The 27,521-nt window shown below is 38.1% G+C and overlaps 2 protein-coding genes across 3 annotated transcripts; one reads left to right on the plus strand and one right to left on the minus strand.

The window, feature by feature from the left end:
* Positions 1-716: 716 nt before the first annotated feature.
* Positions 717-22,334, minus strand: fhip1b (FHF complex subunit HOOK interacting protein 1B). The gene is made up of 13 exons (XM_055214861.2): positions 22,182-22,334; positions 14,925-15,407; positions 13,315-13,453; positions 12,958-13,220; positions 11,005-11,235; positions 8,956-9,201; positions 8,637-8,804; positions 8,412-8,491; positions 6,315-6,484; positions 4,907-6,214; positions 4,458-4,636; positions 3,541-3,703; positions 717-3,436 (listed from the first exon to the last, which is right to left on the minus strand). Exons 2-13 carry the CDS (start codon positions 15,051-15,053, stop codon positions 3,126-3,128), a joined length of 3,387 nt encoding a protein of 1,128 aa, XP_055070836.2. The 5' UTR covers positions 15,054-15,407; positions 22,182-22,334; the 3' UTR covers positions 717-3,125.
* A 106-nt stretch (positions 22,335-22,440) lies between these two features.
* cnga4 (cyclic nucleotide gated channel subunit alpha 4) lies at positions 22,441-27,473 on the plus strand. Of its 2 annotated transcripts, XR_008646816.2 has the most exons (9): positions 22,441-22,987; positions 23,160-23,261; positions 23,511-23,617; positions 23,725-24,394; positions 24,766-24,925; positions 25,080-25,245; positions 26,060-26,663; positions 26,943-27,061; positions 27,255-27,473. XR_008646816.2 is itself a non-coding variant. In XM_055214862.2 (7 exons), the coding sequence occupies exons 1-7, from the start codon at positions 22,869-22,871 to the stop codon at positions 26,641-26,643; spliced, it is 1,908 nt and encodes a 635-aa protein (XP_055070837.2). In that variant the 5' UTR covers positions 22,441-22,868; the 3' UTR covers positions 26,644-26,866. The 2 variants fall into 2 exon arrangements, 1 of the variants encoding a protein (XP_055070837.2); XM_055214862.2 differs by lacking the exons at positions 26,943-27,061; positions 27,255-27,473 and having other exon boundaries at positions 26,060-26,866.
* The last annotated feature ends 48 nt before the right edge of the window (positions 27,474-27,521 follow it).

The following is a 27,521-nucleotide window of genomic DNA, read 5'->3' on the forward strand; positions in this document are numbered from 1 at the left end:
TGAATTTATCAATCTATCATTTTGTATGTGTTCCTGTGATAGAACGCACAATGCTCTATTTACTAATGCAATCTCACACAACTTTATTCATTGTAAATATTTTCACTTCAATATTACTCTTTGAATATTATTTATCATATCAGTCTTTACCTTAATTTCCTGTTAATTCATGTTAAAGTAAATTTGAGTTCAGGTAGTAATAAAATAAAGCACTTTATCTAAACTGCTCTGTTAAATGGCAAATTTTACAGTAATATATGCCATTGTCAAAGCATGCAAGTTGGGCAGCATGAAAATTGTCCAAAATAAAAATGGGCCTTTAAAGGGAGCAGATTGGTCAGAGCCACTGTTTTATTTGCATATTAACCAGTCTAGACATTCCTTGTTTTTAATCAGATTAAAACAATAAGTTTATTGTTGCAGGACTCAAAAGTCCAGATAACAAAGTAGCAAGAGAAATGTTAACACTGTCACGATTATGAATTTTGGCTGACGGTTAATTGCATAATAAATTGTGACGGTTATGACGATTAATTGCCTGTTAGAGATGTGCAATCATTGTGGTGATCTGAAAGCATCGCGATGAGGTCAAACAATCGCGATGAGACGAATATTTAATCATTGTGACAGCCCTAGGTAACACCTCAGTTTTGATAGTTTTTCATGAAAAACAGCTTTTGAAACCAGTCAAGAAATAAACACCAAGAAGCCAAAGGTATTGCCAGGTAAAACATTTATAAATTAATAAAAACATTCCCTTTTAGTGTTTGATCTTCTTTGAAGGTTTAACGTTGATTTAATTCTCCATTCACTTCTACTTTGCTCTCCCTTTTAAATATAGAAAAATATTTCGATAACATTCATCATTTTGCATGAGATTTCCATAGTCCAGACAATTATTTAAGGGATAAGTAGATTATTACGGTGGCCTTCAAGATTGTAAATGTAGTTTGTGTATGTTCCCAACAGTTTAACCATCTTAGCTTAACCAAAATAACAGAAACCATTTTGCATAGATTAGCAGCAGACTTCCTTTAAAGTTCCATTCGAACAGAAAGGGTGAAAACAAATTAAAGAAACTTATCCAATGTATACTGATGCATCAAGCAAACACTTCTATAACAAGCATACATAAATCAATGTGAAACAAATTTTTTCAAAATCATATCAATACTCAAGTACAAAATAAAAAAACATGCACCACATCAGAAATAAAATCACGTCCTCAAAACATATTTTTTGTGCATTCATATCCTATGACAGACCAAATGTATGTGTGTATATCATTTCTAATTTAGAAATTAAACGGAAATTGTTATCACTGTTGAGAAAACTAAACATGAAAATATATGTACCGTTTCATCATTTAACCATTTGCTCTTTGTCTTTCCGTTCTCTCATTTCTCTTCCCCAAACACGTATACAATCAAAATTATGCATTCTTAACACGTTTCAGAGATGCCAAAAATAAGCTTGAAGTCTTTTTCTTCACACCATTCTCTTCATTATTCTGAAAGATGTCATGCTAAACATGCTAAAAATACTTGGGTTAACAAAAGCAGAAGGTCATGCAAAGATTGCATGATGGGATAGATGAAAAAAATTAAATGAAACTCTTAACTAAGTTTTAAATCTATAAACTGATCACATGTTCCACTTAAAACAATATCAGATTAAGCAATAAGCGAACTCCCACAACTGGAGCAGCAAAATACTATTTAAAAAAAAATTAAAAACAATTGAGGTAATGTGCATATGGCTTATATGTGACAAAACAGCTTTTTGGACAGATGCTGTTAGAATTTCAGATTATCATTTCTTTTTGTAAATAACGCACTTTAAAGAGGGGCAAAACAATACTGTAAAAAAAACACAAATGCACATTCATCCTTAATTCCATTCATAACATTAAAGTGTCAAAAGTGGTTTGGCAATAAAATCAAAACAAAACAAAACCACAACAATCAAAATAAAAGCACACTATGTCTGATCTCTCATACTCCATACCACTAGCAAAATGACGTGGATAATAACAAAAACACTATATGATCCAACACTAAGATGGCTTATGATTTAAAGAACTTGGCTCACTCCATAAAGGGACAGGTAACTATTAACCATGCTTCTTCTTGCACGTACCAATCCAAAATTTAAGATAATAGCACCCAGTCAGAAGCCAATAGATATTCACCTGAACACACCACTAACATCCATTTAAAATGGAGATCTTTGTGGGAAATAATACACTTTTTGAATTAAAGAGGATCCCTAATGCCATTCAGACTGAGTGTACTGTTAGTATTTCCCATGGCAGATACTCACACCACTCAGGACAATGCAAATGTAAACCTTTTGCAATTAAAATCAACACAAAAAGTCAATCTAGTGTGAATCTGAAATGGAAATCCCTTTGAACTCTCTTTCTGTGTGGGGAAAAATGTGTATTATTAAAAGACCTTATTGGACATTTTGTCAAGTGCATGTATATTTGTTGAATCTAAAAGATGTTTCAATAAAAGCCAAATCCTGCTGAGAGTCTGAGGACTTATTGCCCAGTGTGTGAAAACAGTAAGTGTCTTATATTCAGTCCTTTATAAAAGAAAGACGATTATTTGGTGTGACATGACGGACACATTTTTCTATAAAGTTCCCATCATGGTTAAAAAATGTAAATGGCCTTACCACACCCATAAAAGTTTAAAAGAAAACGAGTAGTGAGTCTACTTTAACTCTGAAATGCCATAGAAATGTAGGGAGTGCAAGTTTACAACCAAATTCCTCCAGCTTCAAGGATGCAAGTCTTTTTAAATGTGTACAAAATCATTATACACATAGATATTCTATATAGACTATATACACAATTTATATGCACAATTTTCTAAAGCTTAATGGATAAATGGACCTGTACAATTACAAAAATTACATTATGAACATAAGATTATAAACAAAGTGATGGCATCTCACTACCTACACGAAGGTTAGTTTATTTCCTATCTTTTGAGTGCATTATGTCCCTTAAAAGCCTGTAGCTTCTTATAAAAAAAAAAAAAGTAAAGTCACAGGTATTAGTCTACAGTGCCTGGAACAGTGGTTGATGCAGATTTAGAGGAAACATCTGGTTTGAGTTATTCCTCAGTGCCTTGACTTGGTGAGAAAGGTAAGGCTACTGCATGTTCCTGTGCAAGTGCTGCCAGCTCTTTGAGAAACTCGGAGAAAATGACAGCACAGTAGACTGCATTCTTCACCCTTAGTGCCTCCGCCTGCTTTTCCAAGCTAGACGCCCCACCACCCATGGCTCCCCGAAACAGAGCGCTGTGCAGAGACTGCCCTCCATCTCTCACGTGGGCCAATGCCAACTGAGCTGCATGTCGAGCTCTTGTAGGACTGTTGGTGTGCCTCAGAATAAGATCGCCCAGAGAAGTTTTGCGGCTTTTAACTGAGTGATGAGTAAGAGCATAACAAAAGGAAAGAGAAGAACATCTTGTATGTAACTGACCTTTACAGGTAGACAAAATTATCAATTATCTCTCATTCACTGACTTAATGAGTCTGATCGACGGAGGTTGGGCACTCCCGTGGGCGAGTCTGTCCAGTCTAACTTTCCTCGCGCGAGCAGAAAGCGCCGAGCCTTTCTCAACATGGCAGGAAAATCCTCGTGTGCTGCTGCAAATGTCTCAATGCGATTTTTTACTGATCCTAGCACCTGAGTGCAAAGTGCAGAAGAGTTACCAGGGGTGATTAGAGAAGTACACACCAAAATATGAGAAAAAAAAAGTTTTATATTACATTCGGGTGTTCAAACTAAGTGTGCAAAAGATTAAATTGTTGCTGAGTGTAGAGAACTTGCATCAAAAAAATATGCTGACAGATTTGTCTTGTATTTTTTTAATAAAGCAATGGGCCCCAAGAAGCGGTGGGATACCGGTGCATTTTATAACAGCTAAGGGGCGTTTCGCGTCGTGCCTAAAACCCCCTTAGCTGTTATAAAATGCACTGTAATCCCAATGCTTTGCGGGGTTTATTGCTTTTATAAAACGGTTACTTCATATGCATAACGTTAGCGGGATTTCATAAAATAAAACACAAATTAGTTGTAATTATATTAGTACAAATATTACTCTTGGGTAAGATTGCCATCTAGTGGATAATAGCGGAAATATGAATTTGAGTTAGAAACTCTTCAGAGAACGTTTTCTCTTTATCGACGAGATGACTCAACAATATTTATTGACATTTATATGGATATCGCCATTAATTGTGCAATTGTAGAAAAAATAAAAATATGATTAAAGACTGTGGTGTTTATTTTCATAAATCAGTACGCAGCAACAGTGGCGCAGTGATACTTATGTAATGTGGTCTGAAACGTGGGGTTACCGGGGGATTTTATCACGGCTTAGACCGCGTTTCAATCAGAATGAAGAACCAGAACTGACCATTTTATAATAAAGCATTACCTGTACAAGTGATTTAACACTGGGCTGAAACACCATGTTGGTGTTGAGGAGGAAAGAACGAAGAAGAGGCTGAGGGTAACAGGCCAGCTGGAACACAACGCCTGTCAGCAAAATGTTCACATACAAGGAGTTCTGCATCATGTTCTCCAGTTTACTGAATAGGATCATTATAAACGGACCTGCACAGAGGGAAATCAAAACCAGTGACGTTTGGTGTGTTTATGTATCTGCACATTAACATTGAAGGAAAAGTTATATACAGGAATTTGTGCGTATTTTATGTAGTGAATCGTACAATTAATTATTAACCCAATGTCACAGGGGCGGCATAAACATTTACTAATTTAGCCATACAAATACACAGGCCATTCATTAGCCACCTCATAAAATACGTACAAACTCCTATGAGATTGTGTTGGAATAGTTTACATCATCTTTAAAAAGAGAACCTGTGTACGGTTGGGCAAGAGGTTGTCCAAGGGGTCGTGCGGGGCTAAATACCCCAGTGGAAGAGCTGTCAGGCTTCGTTTCATCTGCCCGCTGATCGTTCTCCACTGGAAGACATTCTTCATCTGTGAGGCTAGGAGCAACGGTGTGAGAGTCCCGACTGGATTCCTCAGAGTTGTGCGAAAGAACCCTCCGCTCTCCTACGTGTTCTTCCAGCTCCTTCAGCTCCTGGTGGAAAGCTTCAATGCTGATGCCCTGGCACTTCAAATCACCAGGCAACGGTTCCGATGGTGCCCGCTCTAGCAATTCCTCTATGAGACGCTCGACGGATTCTGGACCCCTTTTGTCACTGGGCACCGAGGAGGACTCTGTCAAGCCTTCACTTTGCAAACACTCCTGGTTAGAGGAGGGCAGGGTTGTTTGCAGTTGCTGATGTGAGTTTAATCGCACCTGAGATGATTTGAGCGCAGATCCTACATTGTAATCACTGCACACTGCATGTACTGGAAGACTGGAGCCCACTGGGCCCATACTCATCGATCCGTTCTGCTCCGACTCCACCACTCTGCTATTTACATCGGAGTCTCTTTTTACTTTTTTAATCTCCATTCTATCATCCACAGTATCTGTCAAATCCACCTGCCCAGTGCCATTATGGAGAGCTGGATGAGGTGCAGAATGCAAGCGCTGGGATGGGGTTTCCACGGCACCTGTAACCTCTGTGGACGCTAATGCAGAAGATGAAGACTGTAGGGGGATAGAGCTGGGAAGAAGGCTGCGTTTCTTGCTGCGGGGTGTGAGGCTTATGCAGTTCTTGGTGATGGTAACGTCCCACTCTCCACTATCTCGGTCAGAACTGCTCCAATCAGCACGCGCTGCAGCAACCACAGCAGCCCTTTGCTGGGCAGGGTCAGTGAGGGAGAAATGCTCTGGTACCACACTGAGGGACGGATTGGATGTAGGAGGGGCAGGGGGCGTAGGAGCAGAGTTAGGAGAGGGATTTTCCCCATCATAAGGGGCCGACCAGTCTCGACAGGCCCAGGAGCAAAGCTCAATACCTCTCCGAGCATCTCGCAGATACTCTAGGTAGCCGGTTTCCATTTCTGAGGTGTCTGTGAGTTGATGCATAGGGCTTTCAGGTGAGAGAGGGGATGCAATACTACCACGTGGAGAAGACGGGGTGTTCTCCAAACCAGTTGTAGATGGGTTGGCTGGGCCTCCCGAGCTTTGCTGCCGAATAAAAAGAGCTAGGCGGGATGGAGTGCTGGGTTTAGGGTGAGCTGGTGATTCTGAAGTGGGGCTACTTAACACTGCAGGTATAAACAGACATTGTTGTGTACTTATGAGCAAAAGTAGTTTATTTATAAAAAAGCACACTTATGGTTTGGGTGACTGACAAAAAGATCTTACCCTTTCCCCAAAAGGCAGGTTCATCATCCCGCTCACTAGAGGGCGCTGCATTCACTTTGCAGCATTCTGGTATGAGGGAAAGGAACTTGTCAGCTGATTTGCCATAGAGGTCCGTTTCTCTGACTGCCCTCTTCTGACTCAGCATTACATGGGTACATGGCAACAGATACCTGAGAGCACACATATGGAATAATTATAGCAGCATACCTTTGACACATGCATAATAATGTTTGGTGTCAAATATTAACTTAAATACATGAGGATTTATTGAAACAGACTGGATGAACCATACAACCAGCTTAAAATGTCCCAACTACTAGACAATCATTAAAAATGTGTCCTGAAAAAAAAAAATCACACTTATCTGTGTGTCAGCACCAAGCTTTCTAAAAGAAAAATTGAATTTTGGGAACACTTGGGCCCAATTCCATTTCTACCCCTTAGCCCTAGCCATCCATTTAGCGTGTTCACGTGAAGGGTTAGAGATGTCCCAATTCTCTTTCAGTTGGAGGGGGAAGGGCCAAATTAGCCCTCCAAACAGATTTTTCAGGACCTCAATTCAAACGAAGGGGTAAGAAATTTTCCAACATGGCTTCTCATGAGAGTATAATGTAAATCATTTTCACATTAATAAAGTTTTTAATGAAAAATCATTATGTGTTTTAAGTTACATTCACATAACTAGGGTTGCATAATGATTAATCCTGACTAATGTATTGCAGAATAAAGGTTTTGTTTACATCATATACACTCACCTAAAGGATTATTAGGAATACCTGTTCAATTTCTCATTAATGCAATTGTGTAATGGTGTGGTGGATGTTTTCTTGGCACACTTTAGGCCTCTTAGTGCCAATTGGGCATCGTTTAAATGCCACGGCCTACATGAGCATTGTTTCTGACCATGCCCATCCCTTTATGACCACCATGTACCCATCCTCTGATGGCTACTTCCAGCAGGATAATGCACCATGTCAGTGGATAAGACACACGCCTTATCCCGGGTTCGAATCCACTGTGACACACCATTGTGTCCCTGAGAGAGACACTTAACCCCCAGTTGCTCCAGAGGCGAGCGACCTCTGACATGTAAAGCAATTGTAAGTCGCTTTGGATAAAAGCATCAGCTAAATGAATAAGTAAGTAAAAGCGAATAAGTAAGATCTCAACCCAATAGAGCATCTTTGGGATGTGGTAGAACGGGAGCTTCGTGCCCTGGATGTGCATCCCACAAATCTCCTTCAACTGCAAAAATGCTATCCTATCAATATGGGCCAACATTTCTAAAAAATGCCTCAGCACCTTGTTGAATCAATCCAACGTAGAATTAAGGCAGTTCTGAAGGCGAAAGGGGGTCAAACACAATATTAGTATGGTGTTCCTACTAATTCTTTAGGTGAGTGTATGCGTGTGTACTGTGTATAATAACTTTGTATAAATAAATACACACACATGCATGTATATATTTAAGAAAAGTTTACATGTGTATATACATTTGTATTTTTAGGAATAATTTATATTATATAAATATATAAATACTTAATATATAAATAAATAATTTGTCTTATTTATATAATAATAATAATAATAATAATAATAATAATAATAATTATTATTATTATTCACACAAATATATGATGTAAACAAAAACCTTTATTCTGCAATAGATTAATCGCGATTAATTGTTATGCAACCCTAGCTGTAACTAAACTTATATGACTACAGGTGAAGGCCACATCTTTTACATTTGTGATAAAGGTTGCATCTACTTTGACGTAGGACCCATGATGTCATATGCAGTGTAGTAGTGGTGTCCCATTTCTTAGGGGAATATTTTTAACCCTTCCCCTTTTCACTTTGTTTCAAGAGACAAGGGAAAGGAGTGAGGGGTAGGCATAAGGGTATAAAACAGAATTGGAATTGGGCCTTAATATATCGTCAATCTAAAATATTATAAGTAATAAGTTGTGCAGACAAAATGACAAAGTACTATCTTTGCAGCAGTAGCTAGACAACTAAAATTTTTTCTATCTAATGGGTCTAGGGAGGATTCGGTAAACTTGATCGTGAATCACACACCCAAGGCACACAAAATACCTGAGAACAAGCTGAAGCATGAGGTCTTCACAGTTGAGGCTGAGCAATGTCTTGAACAAACTGAGAGAAACCATGCACAGCTACAGGAAGAAAAACAACAACTTAAGAATAACTGCCAGCACATCACAATTCCCTGTTTCAATACCTAACATCACAAGACAACAGACAAAGCAGACTTATTCCCACCCACACATGCACTCCAGCTGTAGTGTGTGCCAAACTGACCCTTGAATTGCTGCTGATGCGCGTGAGTAGTGTGTCAAGGATGGTGTCGTTGTCATGGCGATGCAACAAAATGAAGCGCAAAAAAGTCTTGAGAAGGGAAGTTTCTGTGATACTGCGAAGGAACAAGTCCAGATATGCTGTGCTTGCTATCATCTCATCCACCGACGACTGACAGGAGGCAACCGAGAGAGTTGGAGACAGGCAACAAATAAAATAAATACACGAGTCACAAAGTGCAGCCATACAGTACCATACAGTAAAAATGCTGCTGTATAAGGAATGGTTGGTGACTGAATATAAAAACTTTCTACCCGTTTACCTTGTGGAGAGCAGGGCCCATGACTGGCACCAGGAAGCCGTTGTGGAGGTAGTCGAGGAGTTGGCAGCGCACAATAGGGTGTGCCACCTGTACAACAGCGTTGCAAAATTCAAGACTGTTCATGAACAACACCAGTGAGGAGACACCCATCCAGTCCTCCTTCCGCAAGGCGTTCCAGTCGTCGCCCCGTACCTCGATCTTCCGTGGCAGGGATGAATAAAGTGCACTCAGCCCTGTCGCCAGCACCTGATAGAGAAATGCAAGTTGCCAAATTTTTTTTATTAAAGTTGACAAAACAAAACTGTCATAAACTGGTCCTATAAGTCTTATAGGTTAAAAAAAAATTGGATTGCACAAATGACAGAATATTTATTATTGGATGAACTATAACACCACAACTGTGGTAAAACTTACTTTAAAACATCTATTATGATTTACTGCAACAAATAGTGATAACATATTACAGTGATTCCTCCTCAAACACCTCAGACATGTTCAAATACCGTATGTGCCAAACATCATTCATGTCAGGGCTAGTTTTAGTTTTGGAGCTTGTCCATGTCTTCAACACCAACAAAAGACCCAATCAAACAAATGTCAAACCTATGCCAGCAATGCTTAAAAATAGCTGTATGTGATGCGACACAACGTGGGAAGGAGAAATCAATACAGAAGATGTTGAAAGATTGAGGCCTTGCAGCAGCATGGAGTCGAGATGAGTCCTCCAATCGTATGTGTTAAGTGGGTCAGATGAAAGCTCATATTATTTTCAAGAGGTAAGAAGAGAGAAAAGCACATCCACTGAACCAAAGTCTCTTGAAGGCAACAGCCCCTATTAGTTCATAGGCAAATAAGCAAAGATCTTATCTGGGTCTACTTCATTGATAAAAGACGAAAAAACTCGGATTATGTTTTAATAATACTTTGCATTAAAACAAAAAATTTATATTTTATAATGAAAAAAATCTACTTTTTTCAGGCTGGTCCAGCTAGTTATCACTTTAGATTAAACTAGAGTTTCTGGTCATAAACTAGACCACACTGAGTGGCCATAAATTGTAACCATTTTTGTAATTGGCAAACGAACGTTGTTTAGTTTCATTTCGGCTGATCTGTGTTATGCACATATAGCAATTATATGAACGTGCCTCTGAAGGAAAAGTTTTGATAGGATTTTCTTTTCATCCCATCTCATTATAATTCCTGTTAAAGTGCTGTTTAAATGCATGCATCTGATTGGTTTAAAAGGGTAACCATGGTAACAGCTGTATATCTGCTGTTAAACGCTATCTTCTGTCAGAGAGTGAAATTGTGCTTTCATTCAACTCGTCTGGTGTTTGTTTAATTCAGCTTTATTTACAAAACTAAAGTCTGACTACTCTGCTTCATTCCATGAATTCTTGAAATTATAGAACCAACAAGTTTATACAATAATTAAATCTAACTTAAAACCTAAACAATGTTGGATGCCACAGATATGTTGCATCTTTGATCACTGTGCTCTTGAATATTTTTCGATCTAAGGTCAGTTTGACCTGTAAACAAGCAAATAAACATCTTGTTTATGTACTCTTTCATTCTTTTAGTCTGTTGCTGATGACATTTATTTCTACAGCTACCACGTTGAATAATTTCTTCCATTAATTTTTCTAGAAGTGATTTGACTCCTCCCACTCATACTGTCTCTGCACTGAACCAAGAGTCCAACACTATTACCAGAGATCACTGAACACCCCAACAAATGCATATGACAAACAGCCTTTTCATGTGACAGACAGTCAAGGTACCTAAAAGTTAGCCAACAAATTAAAACCCAAGATAATATCATACTAAACACTGCATGATTATAAGATAACAGAGTGCCATTTAAATTCATAAGAATAGATGATCACAATGCTTCTCTTATTTCAGCCCCCAAAAAAACTAATTCACATTTGACCTTAACAGAAGAGCTTTCATCATCTTGTAAGAGGCAAGCAGAGTTTCAACACCAAGCTGTTAATCAGGCAGGCCCACATACACAGAAAAAACAAACACACTCATGCTTACTGGGCAGAAGTAGGAGTTCTCTGTGATGTAGCGAGCAACAGCGTGGTTGCTGGCAGATGTTGCCATGACGAGGAGCAGCGCGTCACGGGCCTGCTGCCCCAGAGATCCATCTCGATGGATAAATGGCACCAACAGGGAGAAGATCAGCAGGTTAGTGGGACCCTGCTGTACAGACCCACACCTAAATAACATCTCCAAAACTGCAGTGTTTTTCGCCATAGACACGCATACCTGATATGAACACAAGTTATAATGCAGTTATAAATTTGGTGAGCATTAAATAGCTAAACAACATTAAATCATTAATCAAAAATTAATCGTGTCTTTTTTGTGCTTTACCAAAAATGTATCATTTAGAAATCTGCATAATTCTGTGTAATGAATACATTTAAAAACTTTACAAACATTTCAATCCAAAGCATTATATGGTGCACTTTAAAGTAAGTCATTTAATCAGTATGTGAACTTTAAACCAGTGACTTTGTTATTGATAAGATGATGCTCTATTAATAAAACTCAATTGGTTAAATGTGTAAACACCACCGAAAGTGCTTAAATTTAATAAAATATTTAATAAAAAAAAAAAATAATAAAAAATATAGACTATGTTAGGGGAGGTTCCCGGACTAGGTTTAGATTAATCCAGGACTAGGCCTTAGTTATATTAGGACATGTTTGTTTGTAAAAACTACTGACCTTACAAAAAACAATACTGGTGTGCATCTTGAGACCAAACAATGGCACTAATATATAAGATATGTCAGTACAAGGTGAAATTAAAGCAGCTCAAACATGCACTTTAATCTGGGACTATGTTAAAGCCCATCGGGGAAACCGCCCCATAGGGATGGTTTCCCGGACAGGGATTAGCCTAACCCTGGAGAACCTAAGACCCCTTCTCTTAGCAGCAATTAACATTGGCCAAATTTGACCCGCGGTTTCTCCAGGGTTAAGCCAGGACTAGGCCTTAGTTTAATTAGGAAATATAACTAGTTTTAACAAACATGCCTTGCTAAAATCATTACTTGTGTGCATTTCGAGGCAAAACAAAGGGCACGGATGTATTTTAAGTAGGGCTGTCACAATGTTAAGAATTATCTTCTCATCGCGATTGTTTGACCTCATCACAATGATTTCAGATCACCGCTATGATTGCACATTTCTCTAAGAACACAAGGGGGAGCTGCAATGTCTGTATAAATGAGACAGATGGCGCTCTTTAACTGACAGTGTAACACAATACATTGCAAAGCCATTTAATACAATGAAAGAACAGCATTTAAAGAAATTTATGAACTGCCAGGTAAAACATACATTTCCAAAACAGCAATTCCAAATTTAGGGAAGTGAAGTATGCTTCCTTAAGGATCTTAAGGATCTGAAAGGAATATTTTTTTGCAGCCACATTTGGTCCAGTACTAATACAACCTTAGTAGAATTGGCTACATTATTATTATTTAAGGCTTGTTCTGGTATAGTCAATTTATTTTGATTGCATCTTTATTTTTAGTTATTTTTCAGACACTTTATTGTGTTTATTTCTTATGAAGAATTTTCAGTTTTTGAAAGATATATTAATTAAATAATTACTTTTAAATATGTGTTATGTGTATTAATACTTACTGACAGATGAACCTTGCAAAATATTTAATTTAAATAATCACAACAATTTGTGAAAATTATTTCACGAATAAATAAAAAAATTTATGAGAATTAAATGTCAAAGCAATAAAACAGACAATTAATCGTCAAAGTCGTAAAACAGGCAATTAATCGCCACAATCGTCACATTTTATTAGACAATTAACTGTCAGCCAAATTTCCTAATTGTGACAGCCTGAATTTTAAGATATGTCAGTGCAAGTTGTTTTCAGTTTGGACAGCTCTTACATTTATTTTAGTCTAGGACTAGTCTAATCCCTGTCCAGAAACCGCCCCTTAATGTTCAAACACCTGATTTAGCAGCAACACAAGGCTGGACTCCAGGGCAGGAGCGCAGCCCAACTGGGGGTCCATGCATGCTCCCAGCAAGCTAAGCAGAGGCTGTAGCACTGCACTGTGCTGGATCAGGGGCTGATGGGACTGCCCCATAAGCATCTCAAACAGCTTTAACAGGTCCAGCTGGCTTTCTGGATCCAGACCATGGCGTACATGCCACTTAACCACCTCCTCCAAAATGTTCTCTGCCACCACCATCTTCAGAATAGGACCCATAGCTGTGGATGGTTCATAATTCAAAGTAAAACAAACAGTACAGTTTGTATGAGATAAACAATAAAAATGTATGAGTTTACAGGTGTTTGTTTCAACCTGGTGAATCACTGTCTCCCTCTGGTGGTCTTTCCTCGGCTAGCAGACACAACATCTGATCTGTGTGATTGCGAACGGCTGTGAGATCATCAGCGCCACTACCCACTGACGACTCCCTCTGTTTCAACACCCCTGACACCTGATGAGGAAAGAACGAAAACATCAATTCTGCGGTCATGATGAATCCACTGAGAAATAGGTGTCTACAAGTGAGTGAGGACAAACAGATAATGTGCAGCAGGTGTATATATTTGTTAATAAAATGTAGTGACATACCATAAAGACATAAATGCACCGCCATTTCCTATTTCTACCTCACTTATACATCACCTACGCACATTTTTGATCACTTCTTAACTTTAAATACTGGTAACTTGAGTTCTTAGAAATTTAACGATACATAAATGACACTCCAACCACATCAAGAACATTTGTTTCAAAGTGGAATTTGGCAAAATTTGTAAAGCTGTCAGGTTGCTAAACAAGGCCAAATTACCCACAAACTCTTAAACAGCCCAGAAAAACTAGTGTGCGCAATCTGGTAAAAAGGCAGATGTTGCACATTACACACTTTTGACTCCACAAAGGACTTAACACCAGTGAAGGACATTATGAAAAGAACCGACCCAAAAGATTACTGGGTAAAATATGTAAATTTGCTAATGAGCAAGCAAAGCAACAGTTACTTACAGTCAATGCTTAAAACTCTTTCTACATAATTGGATGATTCTCGCGAAATTAGACTTATGAGGTGTCATGATACATTTTGATAAAAAAGTAAATGCAAAGTAAGAGTATCAAAATAAGAAGCATACAGTTACAAACATCTCTGCACGTACTATTTTGCACATGACTTCATATGACATCATACAAACCAATTTTGTTGTTTTTTCCACATTTAAGGGGAAAATTTTCATTACCGCAACGTGTCCTTAACTGGATTTAGGTTCTTTGACATGAAAATATTTATAATTAAAAAATAAAAAGCTTCAGTGCATGTCATACTATAAACATTTACAGTAAAGAAACATGTGGTATTTGGTGATCATTGGTAAATGTAGAGACAATAATAAGGAATATAAATGTGTCCAAGAAAAAATTTCTCATCCTCCACAACAATTTTCAATCATTGTTTAATCCCTCAAGGAACTAACATTTTCAAAAAAAAAATATTGGAAGGGACATAATTAACTGTGACACTCATGATGGCTACTAGGTAAGCAGTTCTTATTTTTTCTCTCCAGAAAAAAAGTGTAAATTTTGTTTGTCATAGTACCTAGACAACTTTTTAGTTCTCATTACCGAAACATGAGTTTGTAAATGCATATATTTAATGTAATATCATGTTGCGGTAAAGACAATTTTTTAAAATGATAATCTAAAAAATTTAAATAATTCTATAGGAAATATTTTTTAAATCCTCTAAAAGTAATGGTTATAGTAAGCTCAGACCTTAATCTTATATGTGCAAAAATTGGCTTCAAGGGCTTTTTAAAAAAATCTGATGCTGGACACCTTCTAAGTCTGGTTTTCGTGAGAATCTAATTGCAACTGCACACACAAACTTCTAAGTTTAATCAGTGAGAAAAATAATCCTCTTCAGGTCTTACCTGTCTCCAGTGGTTCTCAAACACCATAAGACAGGTCTCCGGGTCGGCAGTGCATGGGCTGGATGGGGCCGAATGTCGGCTGGTCCGAGTGCCTGGACCCCTCGGAGTTAAACGACTCAGCCAACTCATTGTAACTCACAGGCAGATCCAAATTCAATCAAGAGGTCAACAGGGAAAGAAGGAAAATAAGGAATAGGGAAAAGAGGGAGGAGAGGAGAAAAGGGGGCAAGAACAGGGGGAAAAGGGGAGGGGAAGGGGAGTCACAAACGGAGTTCAAACGCAAGAACTGAGGAGTTTCTCTAGACTGAAGAAAAGAATGAGGTAAAAGCATAGAAAGGATGTTGTCCTGTTGAGGTCTTCAGCAACAGTCACTGCACACCAGTGATTAACGTGTGAGCATGTGAGGCTTGTCTGCACTCCCTAACATCCAATCTGCAATTGGCACTATAGTCCATACCGATACATAAGCTCCTACACAAACACCTGCAGGGAAAGACACAGAAAAAGAGAATGCGTTAGAGATGTGACACACCTGCAGGTAAAAACAAGTGTATGTAGGAGTACAAAGCAAAGGACAAATAGGTCAGTAAACCGTTCTGATAACGTGGTCGATTAAAAATCGATTCTCAAAGAGCACAATCGTTTTTGTTTTTTATCATATTTATTTCCGCAAACATTGAAAATAAGATTACGTTAATTTAATTACTAGTCTTCTTCACTAGATGTCACCCTATTTTTTGCCTTGCGAGATGTTACCAAGGAGCAAGAGATGAGCCTGTCATTCATTTTTTCAGTGCTTAAAATAGTGTTTCAGGTGCTTCATCGAAGTTGATGCCACCTTCACATAAAAAGTCAGAGGTATGGAAGCATTTTAGATTTCGCAAGCAAGACGATGACGATAGTGTTGTGGCTTTTAATTTCTTTTTATTAATTACCCACATGTAAACTACTGTTTTTTTATTAATATAATATTTGTATAAAATCTATATTCATTGAGTTGAATCGAGAATTAAGTATAAAAAACAACCGACCCGAGAACCGGAATCGAAAATTGAATCAAGAATCGAATTGGTTTGATAGCTTGTGAATCGAAATCGAACCGATCTGGAAAATCTGAATCGATACCCAGCCCTAATGATTAGTGTGTTAAAAAATGGGCTGTTGCACAGAGACCCAATTTCCTGATAATAACCTTCCTTATCATCTGTGGCTATTTAATTGAATAATTTCTGCAATACTACAGTTCATCCTTAAAGATCTTTGTTGTATCCCAAATGGCACCCACATTTAGGTTGTGTATATATATCTGACTGCTTTATTATTTTATATTTCGTAATTATAATTTTTGATAATCTAAAAAATGTAAGTAATTCTATAGGAAATATTTTTTAAATTCTCTAGAAATAATGGTTATAGTAAGTTCAGAGCTTAATCTTATATGTGCAAAAAATTGGCTTCAAGGGCTTTTTAAAAATTCTGATGCTGGACACTTTCTAAATCTGGATTTCGTGAGAATTATGTTCATCTATGCATTTAACAAGGTGGCACTGGTTTATAGGGCACGTCTGAAAGCCTACCTGCATCAAACATCTATCAAACAGCCTCACGCGATGCAATGCCACAACTTTTTCTGTGGTCTTAACTAATGCAACAACACTTCCTGTTTTCTTATCAAATGTCAAAATATTATGTTGAAATTGTCTGCATTCTTCTGACAGAATAATGAGGTCCTAACTAGGAGAAATGGGTCAGGACAAATACGCCTCTTGTGTGTTACACAAAAAAAACATCCAGTTTTATTGAACAGCTCAACATGCACAACATTCCAAGCACTCCACCCTGCCACTCGTAATAAATTTCCTGGATCGTCTCATGACGTGGGCCTTCCTTCCCTACAAGAACTCACTCATTTCAAGAAAGACACTACACAATTCCAATGACATAATATAAATACCTTTGAGACCATGCAAAACAAACACACAAAGATGCATGCACTCAAGGGGATACAGAGGCTTCTTGGTATTGTGAATTGGATATTATGAGTCACAGGGAAAATCAACTACAGCCCATGTTCCTGAGCAAGCCAAACAAAGTGTACTTATGGGTTCACGGTTTCTAGCCAACTAACAGGCGTAACAAATGTTCGTTAGATGAAAAAATATGGCTGTGTATATAATGACAGAATATTCATATATGGATGAACTATTCTTTTATTTTGGTTAGCATCAGGGTGTACACGCCCCAGGGCAAACAGTACTTCTGACAGTCTTTGTGCCTGCCTCTCTGCATTATTGATTGACTGACTTAGTCACTTAATGGTTGTATCAGTGTTGAATAATACACTATGTCCAAATTTGAAGGCATTATAAACATCAATGAAAACATTATAAATAATACCAAAACACTTACAGGGACCTTTTAGGGCAGAATACATACTTTTATTTAATTTAAGTTTTGAATGTTTATTTAAAGCTTGGGATTTTGCACTGAATCTCAGGATAGACGAAGCTCTGAAGCATCCATTCAATCGATCCTTCGCAGCCTGGGTAAAAAGGAGCGCATTTTGAGGCTGCTTAAATCGGACAACCTTGCCAGCCTTTAGTTGCACCAGTGTGACACATTCGGTCTTGGAATGCAGCCTTTGGAGGAACAAATGCATTATTGCAATGCTTAATGTTTTTCCTCAACAATATCATGACGCAGTCTCTAAATTAGAAACCTAAGCTGTCTGGATATCAGACCTATACTACATGAGACGCCACACCAATGCAAAGACAAATGTGTAATCTTAGTTTATTGACATTATGGTGCTTAAATGTTTACTGATATTTAAGTGCCTTATTGCCACTTGCCTGGTTTATAAAATCCAACATGGGGGCTTGGTAGCCAGACGGACAACTTTTCCCAGCAAGTGTCCACTGCAATTTAAATATAGTTGGAATATAATAGAAAGTAGTTCTTATCCTGCTACTGCTGGCTGCAAACATTTTTATAATGCAGTTCAAGTGATGAGATTCTGAAATGGTACTAAACAGCACAGATTATCCAGACAGTTTAGGGAGTCAGTCAGCTCTGTCTGATTACTGAGCGCTTAATGCCCCAGGGAGAACAGTCAGCTCCTTGTGTTACACTGTGATTTCTTTATCGACCCCACAAACATCAGATGCATACTACTGGCATATCAAGATTCAGATATATGGTTTGTTTACACACCAACACAGTTGTGGTTTTGTAAATAAAAACAATTTGGATACACTTATTCAAAATCAAGGTTTAAGGGCTCATTATAGTTGTGCGTAGGTCCTACGGCGTAACCGCGACGGCGTAGATTACCCGTCGATTTTCATTTATACTTTTGCGTTGACATGCAAACACACGTGCAGACCGCTGGTGGGCAGTATCCACGTGTGTTATCACAGTAGCAGCACGAGTCAGTGTTGGGGGTAAAGCATTACAAGTAACGCGCATTAAGTAATAATATTACTTTTCTGAAGTAACGAGTAAAGGAACGCATTACTTTATAATTGTACACATTAATATCTAGTTACTTTTCAGTTTAATTAATTACATTTAAAAATAAAATAATGTACTGAATTAAACTGAACATATTAGCATAGAATTACGAACTCTGCGCCTGAGCAGGAACAGTTTGAGTCAGAAACGGGAAAGGCAGGCCAGAGCTTGACATTTTTACGATCATAAAAACAACTGGAAGGCCTGAAAGAGATCAAGCCTCAGTCAAGTAAGAAAATGTAACGCAAAAGTAACTTAAAAGTAACGTAAGCATTACTTACTTTCCATGAAAAGTAACTAAGTAATGCAATAGTTACTTTTTTGGGGAGTAACTTAAAATTGTAATGCATTACTTTTAAAAGTAACTTTCCCAACACTGAAGCGCGACCATCAATGAAGAAGCACCTTGGCGAGTTTAACCCACAAAGAAAGGAGAAACAGCAACTTGTTTTGTGTTTTGTATGTTTTGAGATGACCAGCAGTGATGGAAGTAAATAAACAGCGACTAATGTTGCAGTTTGAGTTTATCACTCCTCAACTAGGTCCATCTTTGTTCTCAACATCACAAATGAAAATACCTATGACAAAGTTTTTTTCCTGACAGGATTGGTTCTAGTGGACCAATCACTTACATACGCTTGCGGTCCACGTAGAACTGACCACATATGTCCGGATATGGATAACCTACGGCGTAGCTACGACGTAGACCTTACGCACGACTATAAATTGGAATTTAGTCGCCCAATAACCTGCAGAAAGTGCTAAGGAGCTGAGTGGGAAGGCAATAAATGGCAGTCATCTTTGATACTTGCAATTTGAAGTTTATTCTTAATCAATTTAAAACTTTACTCATTATAGCAGAATATAACAGTGATTTGCTCAAAGTTAACAATATCTGAATGAATATACACAAATATGTGGATAACCAAAAATATGTGCTTCCACACTCACCCAATTGTTTTACAATGCTGCACACACAGTTGTTTTAACCTTACATAATTAATAAGGCTCCCATTCTCCCATGGTTACATGACTAACACTAACATGGCTCCTACACAAGCTTTTTCTCAGTAAACAATGCTAACAACAAACGCATTGAATCCAGAAACTAGCTACATACAGTAGGAACATCGGTTCAACAGTCTGAACTTTGGTTTAATAAAACTGATAAAATAAATATACTTATCACTTTATACAATGCCTGCCTTAAAGAAAGTATAGGATAAAGAGACAAGTCGCACTGTAATCCTGAACCATTTTATTACAGTTGAATGCATGCAATTCTGTTTGCAAATTGCAATGTTTACCAAACATGACAATAAAAACTGATCCCAATCAGAAGTTTTAACCACTCACATAAGCCCAACACTCAGCTATCAAATTAATTATTACAGCAATAACTTTACATCTTGACCTATAATACAAAGTAAGGGTGTGTAGGTATGTATATGACAGCAGGCAAAGAGAATGAAGAAGAACATAGAGCAGCAAATGAAGAGGGCTTTCTATATGCCTTATTTAAGTCATAATTAATCATTATCCAGCTCTACGTCTTTTCAGACCGTAAAACCTCAAATTTTGTAGGGCTGGCAAATAAGGAGAATGTTTAACAAAAACAAAACTCTTACACACCTAACCAAATTATATAACAGGTGCAATCATCAATAGAAGCATCCCGGTGCTAACTTTTAGGTGAAGATAACAGTGGCTACTAATCTGGTAAATGTGGCAGGTTCAGCCCAAATAAGTGAAACATAAGGGTTCTTTGAAAAACAATCCATAGGCATTATTTTTCTTTTTTATAGTCTCTAGAACCCTTTCCACTACAATGAACATTTATGAAGATTAAAAGTTCTTTATGAAACCATGCAGCCAGACAAACTATAATTTTTAAGAGTGTAAGATTGGAGTAATTATCTTTATCCAACAACGACAAAAAAAACTTAAGAAAGAACTTAGCTAAAGTTTTCTTTAGAGTAGACAAGATATCTGCTGGAATCCAACCAATAATTTAACATAAAAAATTCTAAATAAATATTTTAAGCAAAGTTCATTCAAGAAAAGAAGATTTGAAATGTGCTTTTACCAGCTCCTCTACTTCCTTATGGCGTTTCTTTTTCCCTCTAAACACAACCATACATTTACCTCTTAGCCAAGTCATGTCTCATAATTATGGCAATGGAAAAGAAAACAAAGAAAAAATGAATCATGAGAAACTAAAATGACTAACTTTATTAAAATCCTCCTTGAGGGAGTTTCTTCACTACAGCCTGGGAGTAAAACCGTGTATGAGAGCAAGTGTGTTAGCAGGTCACGTGAATTCTTTGGGTTTAAAATCATTAACAGCTCAAAGTTCAGTCATTTTGACACTGAAATGAGTGCAGTATTTGCTGAAGGGAAATAAACCTTAAAACACTCATTCAGAATGCCTTGGGTTTGTGCATACCCAAGGCTGTGGAAAGGAAAGAGTGTAAAGGTCAATGACAGAAGAATCTAAAGTTGCCACATGCCAGTGGTCAAATAAATGGAGTAGATCTGTCAGGTGTACATGGGTCTAACTAAGAAATAGCACATTACTAATGTAATGTCCCCCAAAACATACAATGAATCATAAAACAACCAGTTTCAACAAACTTGTACTTACTTGTCAGTAAGCGTTAGTCACAAAGGACATAACACATTATTATTGCACGTGACTTGGATTGAAATGATGCACAATAAACCACACTGTCTAGTTTTAGGGTCAAAGCACCACATATAACAACACATTACACCAGTGGTTCTCAAACTGGGGGCCGGGGCCCCCAGGGGGGCCGCGAGATGGTGCCAGGGGGGCCCTAGTTTTATGAAATTTCATAAAACACATTAATTTATCATGAATTCTGTGTAATTAAACCTAAAAAAAATAAGGCTACTAACCAACAGCACTACTTTGTATACTTTAATATGTTTTTTCTTATTAAATGTTACATTTTAGAACAAATTTGTTATAAAAAAACTTTGGGGGACCGTGAAGGAATGTACCATATACAAGGGGGGCTGCACGCTGAAAAAGTTTGAGAACCACTGCATTACACAATCCTGTCTTTTCACCGTTCAAAACTGTCATTACTCATTACCACAACACTTTACCATAACAATGTAAACAACACAATGTTAACGTTATACAACACAACTTATAACGACACAGTACACAACACAATTAAACAATTGCTTTAATGCACAAGGTTTGCATCGTCATACCACTTATAACAAGCACAGTAACGTTGCACAACGCGATAACGCGCGTTTTACTGCTTACCACGAAGCTGCCCTGCAAATAAACAAGCAGGTGCCAATTATAATAACACGTTTGTGTCAGCGCAGTTTCCACAACTCGCTTCTTTTCACTTTAACAAATGTCACACTACACATTCCCACGGAGCAATGTGCCGTTTTAGAAACAAACCGGGCACTGACTGGATAGCTAGAGAGAGAACCGTTACTCTTTATTGTCCAGGTCTAACGTCAAGCAGAATAACACAAATCTAGTCCAAAAACGTACGTATGATATAAAATGAATATGTATCTGCTTTCACTGATAGTTATTTTCTCGTAACATCTATGTGGAGTTTTACCGTTAGCTGCACTGAGACGGGTCAGATTTGATTTGACGCTGTTCGTTGAGCTCGCGGTGCAAGCGGGAAACAAACCTTGACGACGACGACACACGGAAATGTTAGACCGCTAAAACTGAGTACTTACACTTGTGCAGGCGAGGGCTGATTTCTGCTTTGCCCTCCGCCGAAACCTGTCTCCGTTTAAACTGTGTATCTGAGATTTGTCAACCTCACCCTTCGTCCCGCAGCCATCTTTCTCCACAGATTCCACAGACACACCCACGCGCACGGGACGTTGCGACGTCACGAGGGAGGGTGGGGCCACGAAAAGAAGTCCGCTGTACTGTTTTGAGCGCCACTGCTGGCCGTATGATGAATTAGCGCCTTGTTTTTCGTATTTGTCTTGTTGTTCAACTCACCCCTTAGGACCTTCAACTGTACAGTGTACGTACTGCATAGGCTTTTGGAGGTGAAATTTCCATTTTCGTTGCAAAAATAAATGTTTATAGTATGGTTGGATCATTTTAATGTACAACAAAAAATGTGTTACTACCTTTTCATTTTTAAAATTCTGATTGGTGAGACAGGTAAGTTCTCTGGAGAAATGTTGCCATAACAACAAGCATCACATAGCGCCCGTGTTGTATGGGTGGGGATGTTTGTTGTTAAGAGAAGACATATGTGGTCAAACAATGGTCTTGTTATATTTATCACTCACACCAATTCCCATAGACGATGAATAGTTGTGTGTCAGACACTATGTCTGAAGAATACATTAAATAGTTGATTGAAAACTTCTTGAAGACTCTTCCTCAATTTCGAAATATTGAACATGAACACGAATCGCTGGGCAAGACTTTTTGCGTGGCAACGCATAAGCAAAAATGTTGAAGAGGGGCAGAATAAAGGACAAGCACTAAATGACAAAAAAGAAGAGACTAAAAAAATAAAGTAAGTCTATTTAAAGTACTAGTTAATTTTTACTATATTGTTTTTTTTACAAGTTTTTCTCTATTGAGTCACACAAGTTAGCAAAATTGTTGTTTATCTTGGCCATTTTAAAGGTTTGGGAAAAAAGGGCTACGTTATATTTTATAATATAAATGCTCTGTTAATTCCTCAGCTGGAAGGAATGGATAGTTGATCCATCTGAAGACTTTTACTACACATGGTTGCAAATTATGATACTACCTATCTGCTACAACTGGGTCATTATAATATGCAGGTGAGAAAACACAGAGTAATCCTAGTTGCTATTCCAATTTTAGACGGAATACACAGTAATAAATGTTTATTTCGTTTACCTTTTAAATCTTGAGATAAAAGTATCAAGTTGAAATTATTTACATTTACAGCAATTATAGTTCAAATTATTATAAATGTACAAATAAAATAAACTAGGCTAAATATAAAAAATACACAAACATTAGCTTTCTGCCACCAAAGCATATAACATGTATTTCTATTTTAACAGAACATGTTTCTTCGACATTGAAAAGAAGTTTTTTGCAGTTTGGCTCACATTGGACTATATCTGCGATTTATTTTATGTGGTTGACACAGTAATCGGGTTTCGCACTGGTAGGTGTACACTTTTATTCTTTTTTACCGTATATGTTTATGGAGTCAATTAATTTGTTGTCGATTACAAAACGCTGTAATTATAAGATTTATTTTTTCGTCCACAGGCTTTTTGGAGCAAGGCATCCTGGTGCGAGACTTGTCCCGTTTGAAGACGCGGTACATGCGCTCCTCGCGCTTTAAGTGGGACATCGCTTCCATGTTGCCAACCGATTTACTCTACCTGCAGCTGGGTGTTAACACACCTATAGTCCGGATCAATCGCTTTCTCCGCACAGGACGTATGAATGAGGCATTGGACCGCATGGAGACGCGCACATCCTACCCGAACACTTTCCGTGTCGCCAAACTGATGTTGTATATTTTCGTGCTCATCCATTGGAACGCGTGCATCTACTTCTCCCTCTCCAGTTACATAGGATTCGGTGCTGATCCCTGGGTCTATCCCAACATCTCGGACCCCGATTTTGCGTCCACCCGACGCCAGTACTTTTATAGCTTCTGGTTTTCGACTCTCATTCTCACCACAGTGGGTGACACGCCGCGACCAGAGTGCGAGGAAGAGTATTTGTTTCTGATCGCCGACATGTTGATCGCAGTGCTGGTGTTTGCATCAGTCGTGGGGAGCATGGGGGACGTGATATCAAGCTTGCGCGATCGTGACAACGTCTTCTTTCCCAATCACGAGCTGGTGAAGGGTTACCTGCGCAGCCGGCGCATCAGCAAAGAACTGCAGAAACGCGTCAATGACTGGTATCAGCATCTACACCTCAACAAGTGCGCATTTTAACCTGCTCAAATGCTGCGTAATTTCAGCCCATTGTTGAGTAAACTAAACTACTGTGTCTGTTCATGTCCATGCTTTCATGTAGGCCTACTTTAAAAGTGTGTTAGCTAGATCAGGTGCATTCCCAGGGATAGATTGTATGGCTAGAATGCAATGTAAGTCATGTTGGATAAAAGTATCTGCCATCTACATGAATATGTTAAATTAACCTAGAATATTTCCATATTTAAAACCATTTTGAATTGAAACAACCCAGCATATAGGTTTATTTAAACCCAATGGTTTGTCCATATTTTTAGCATTTTATATCAAATGAACTTTTCAAATGCTCATTCTTAACCAAATCAATGCTCTTAACCAGAAAGATCACCCGGGAGAATGAGATTCTTCAACATCTTCCGATCACTCTTCAGACGGCAACTGCCGTGAGTGTGCATCTGCCCACTCTGTCTAAAGTCACCATCTTTCAGAACTGTGAGAACAGTCTGTTGGAGCAGCTGGTACTTAAACTCAGGCCACAGGTCAGTAAAACAGGTGGCACACCTGGAAAGATAATGGCTGACATTAGGGCCAGTTGAACTCTTCCAGACCTCCATGTAGTACTTTAACGTACCCAAAGTACACTCACCCATGTGTACTTTATAACTATACTTTATTATCTGCTGCCCTGTATAGGTGTATAGCCCAGGAGAGTATGTTTGCAAGAAGGGTGATGTAGGTCATGAGATGTATATTATTAAAGAGGGAAAGCTTGCAGTGGTGGCTGATGATGGAGTCACTCAGTTTGCAGTACTGGGAGATGGAAACTTCTTTGGAGAAATTAGCATACTAAATATAAAAGGTATTTTGCAGAATACACATTTATATGAAAATGGTCATGAATTACTTTTTTTAAATAATTTGTTGATACTAAAATATTTTAACAGTATATAATGCTTCAGAAACTTTTCCACGTTTTAATGTTTCAGAAATAGGAACTTACAAAGTGACCTCAAAGGGACACTCCACTTTTTTTGAAAAAAGCTCCCCTAAAGTAAAACATTTTATTTTTACCATTTTGGAATCCATTCAGCCGATCTTCGGGTCTGGCGGTACCACTTTTAGCATAGCTTAGCATAATCCATTGAATCCTATTAGACCATTAGCATCGCGCTCAAAAATGACCAAAGAGTTTAGATGTTTTTCCTATTTAAAACTTGACTCTTCTATAGTTACATTGTAAGACCGACAGAAAATGAAAAGTTGCGATTTTCTTGGCCGATATGGCTATGAACTATAATCTCATTCCGGCGTAATAATCAAGGACTTCGCTGCCGTACCATGGCTGCAGCAGGCACAATGATATAACGCAGCACCGGAAAATAGTCCCCTTGATAACTTTCAATGGTCAGATGTTTAACTCTGTTGGAGCTGGAAAATGAGCATATTTTCAAAAAGTGTCTCTTTAAGGCATGCTTGTAATAACACATACCTGGTCTTTTAAAGGCTTAGGAAGAATTTAGTGTTCAACCTTTTCTCTGTGATAAAAGTTGAGGCTACTGAGTTGACTGAAAAAACACTGTAAAGTCTAAAATACATACTAATCACATTCACAGTTCCTAACACTTTATTTCACTTTAAAACTAAAATGTAATACTCCTTTCATTAATGCACAGGTAACAAATCTGGCAACAGACGAACAGCCAACATACGCAGCATTGGTTACTCAGACCTGTTTAGCCTCTCCAAAGAGGACCTGACCGAAACACTTCTTGAGTTTCCTGCTGCCAAGCACCTACTGGAGGAGAAGGGTCGTCAGATTCTAACGAAGATGGGCATGCTACAAGAGACGGATGAAGGTGAGGGAGAGGTGGAGAAAACAGAAGACAAGGTGAAGCGCTTAGATGCCACCCTAGAGACCCTGCAGACCAAACTGGCTCGACTGATTGCTGAACTGGAGTCTAGTGCTCGTAAAATGATGCAACGGGTGGAACAACTGGAGTTGCAGACGGAAGAATGGGAAGGCATTGTGGCCGAGGGGGCACAGGAAGAGATTGAAAACCAGCAAAAGGTAAAGGAAAGGGAGATTGGGGATGGGGAAGGAGAAGGAGAAAAGAAAAATAAAGATGAAGATGAGCCAACGGTGGAAGGAGAGAGAGGAGTGGGTGATGGAGGAGAGGAAAGCCTTGGAGAAAAAGATAAAGATATAGGAAGGAAACAAATAAATGACAGTGAGGAGGAAGACACGGGAAAGGAGTAATAAAGACTGAAAACGTCAGGGTAAGAAAAAAAAGAAGTAGGAATAAAATATATGCATACGTAAAATACAACTCTATGCACCATAACACAAATCTGAGGAAAGTATATGAATACAAAAGGCAGTCTGTATTATTTTGAGTGCATTGTTATGTATAATAAAAGAAAATGTTTTGTAATGTGAGAGACTTATTTGTTGCACCTGTAAGAAAAATAATTATTATGTATGTATTACATATTATTAAATTAATAATAAAACAACAAACATCTAAAAAATCAAGGCTGCATTAAATGTTTTTCTAGCATTGCTTAGTAATTCCAGCTGTGCAGCCTTCTCAATCCGAACGCTAGATGGCAGCACATACTCCACTTTTACAGCTGAATTGATTGAGACATGGAGCTCAGAGGACATCAGGTTCAAGGTAAAATGTCTGATAGTTTTCAAATAATTGAGCCGCCTGTTATATCCTTTGTTGAATTTGTGTCAGTGAACACACTCCACTGTGTTCATTTATAAAGACGTTATAGGATATGCGCATGTCTTATGCTTAATAAGAAACAGCTTAGTCATACATGACATGTCCTTTTTTTCTACCTGTTTTTCTTTTGTTGCAGTGGTGGTATATTAGGGGCCTGAACTACTTTCATGCATTGGGTCTTTCTGTGGTAGCAAATTACAAGACTGGTGGGAGCACTGGTTGTATAGAGTTGACCCATTAGTGGCCTCAGTGATGGTCGGCTTTGTTTCAAGGTTAGTCTCTCAGAATTTTATTTAAATACCAAAAGGAAAATAGCAAAAGAGAAATATATATATATTTATGTATATAAATGTATATATTATGCAAATAATGTGCTTGTAATGCAGGTTATCACGTCCTACTT

Source organism: Misgurnus anguillicaudatus, chromosome 17 (assembly GCF_027580225.2).
Source record: "Misgurnus anguillicaudatus chromosome 17, ASM2758022v2, whole genome shotgun sequence".
Lineage (NCBI taxonomy): Eukaryota > Metazoa > Chordata > Actinopteri > Cypriniformes > Cobitidae > Misgurnus > Misgurnus anguillicaudatus.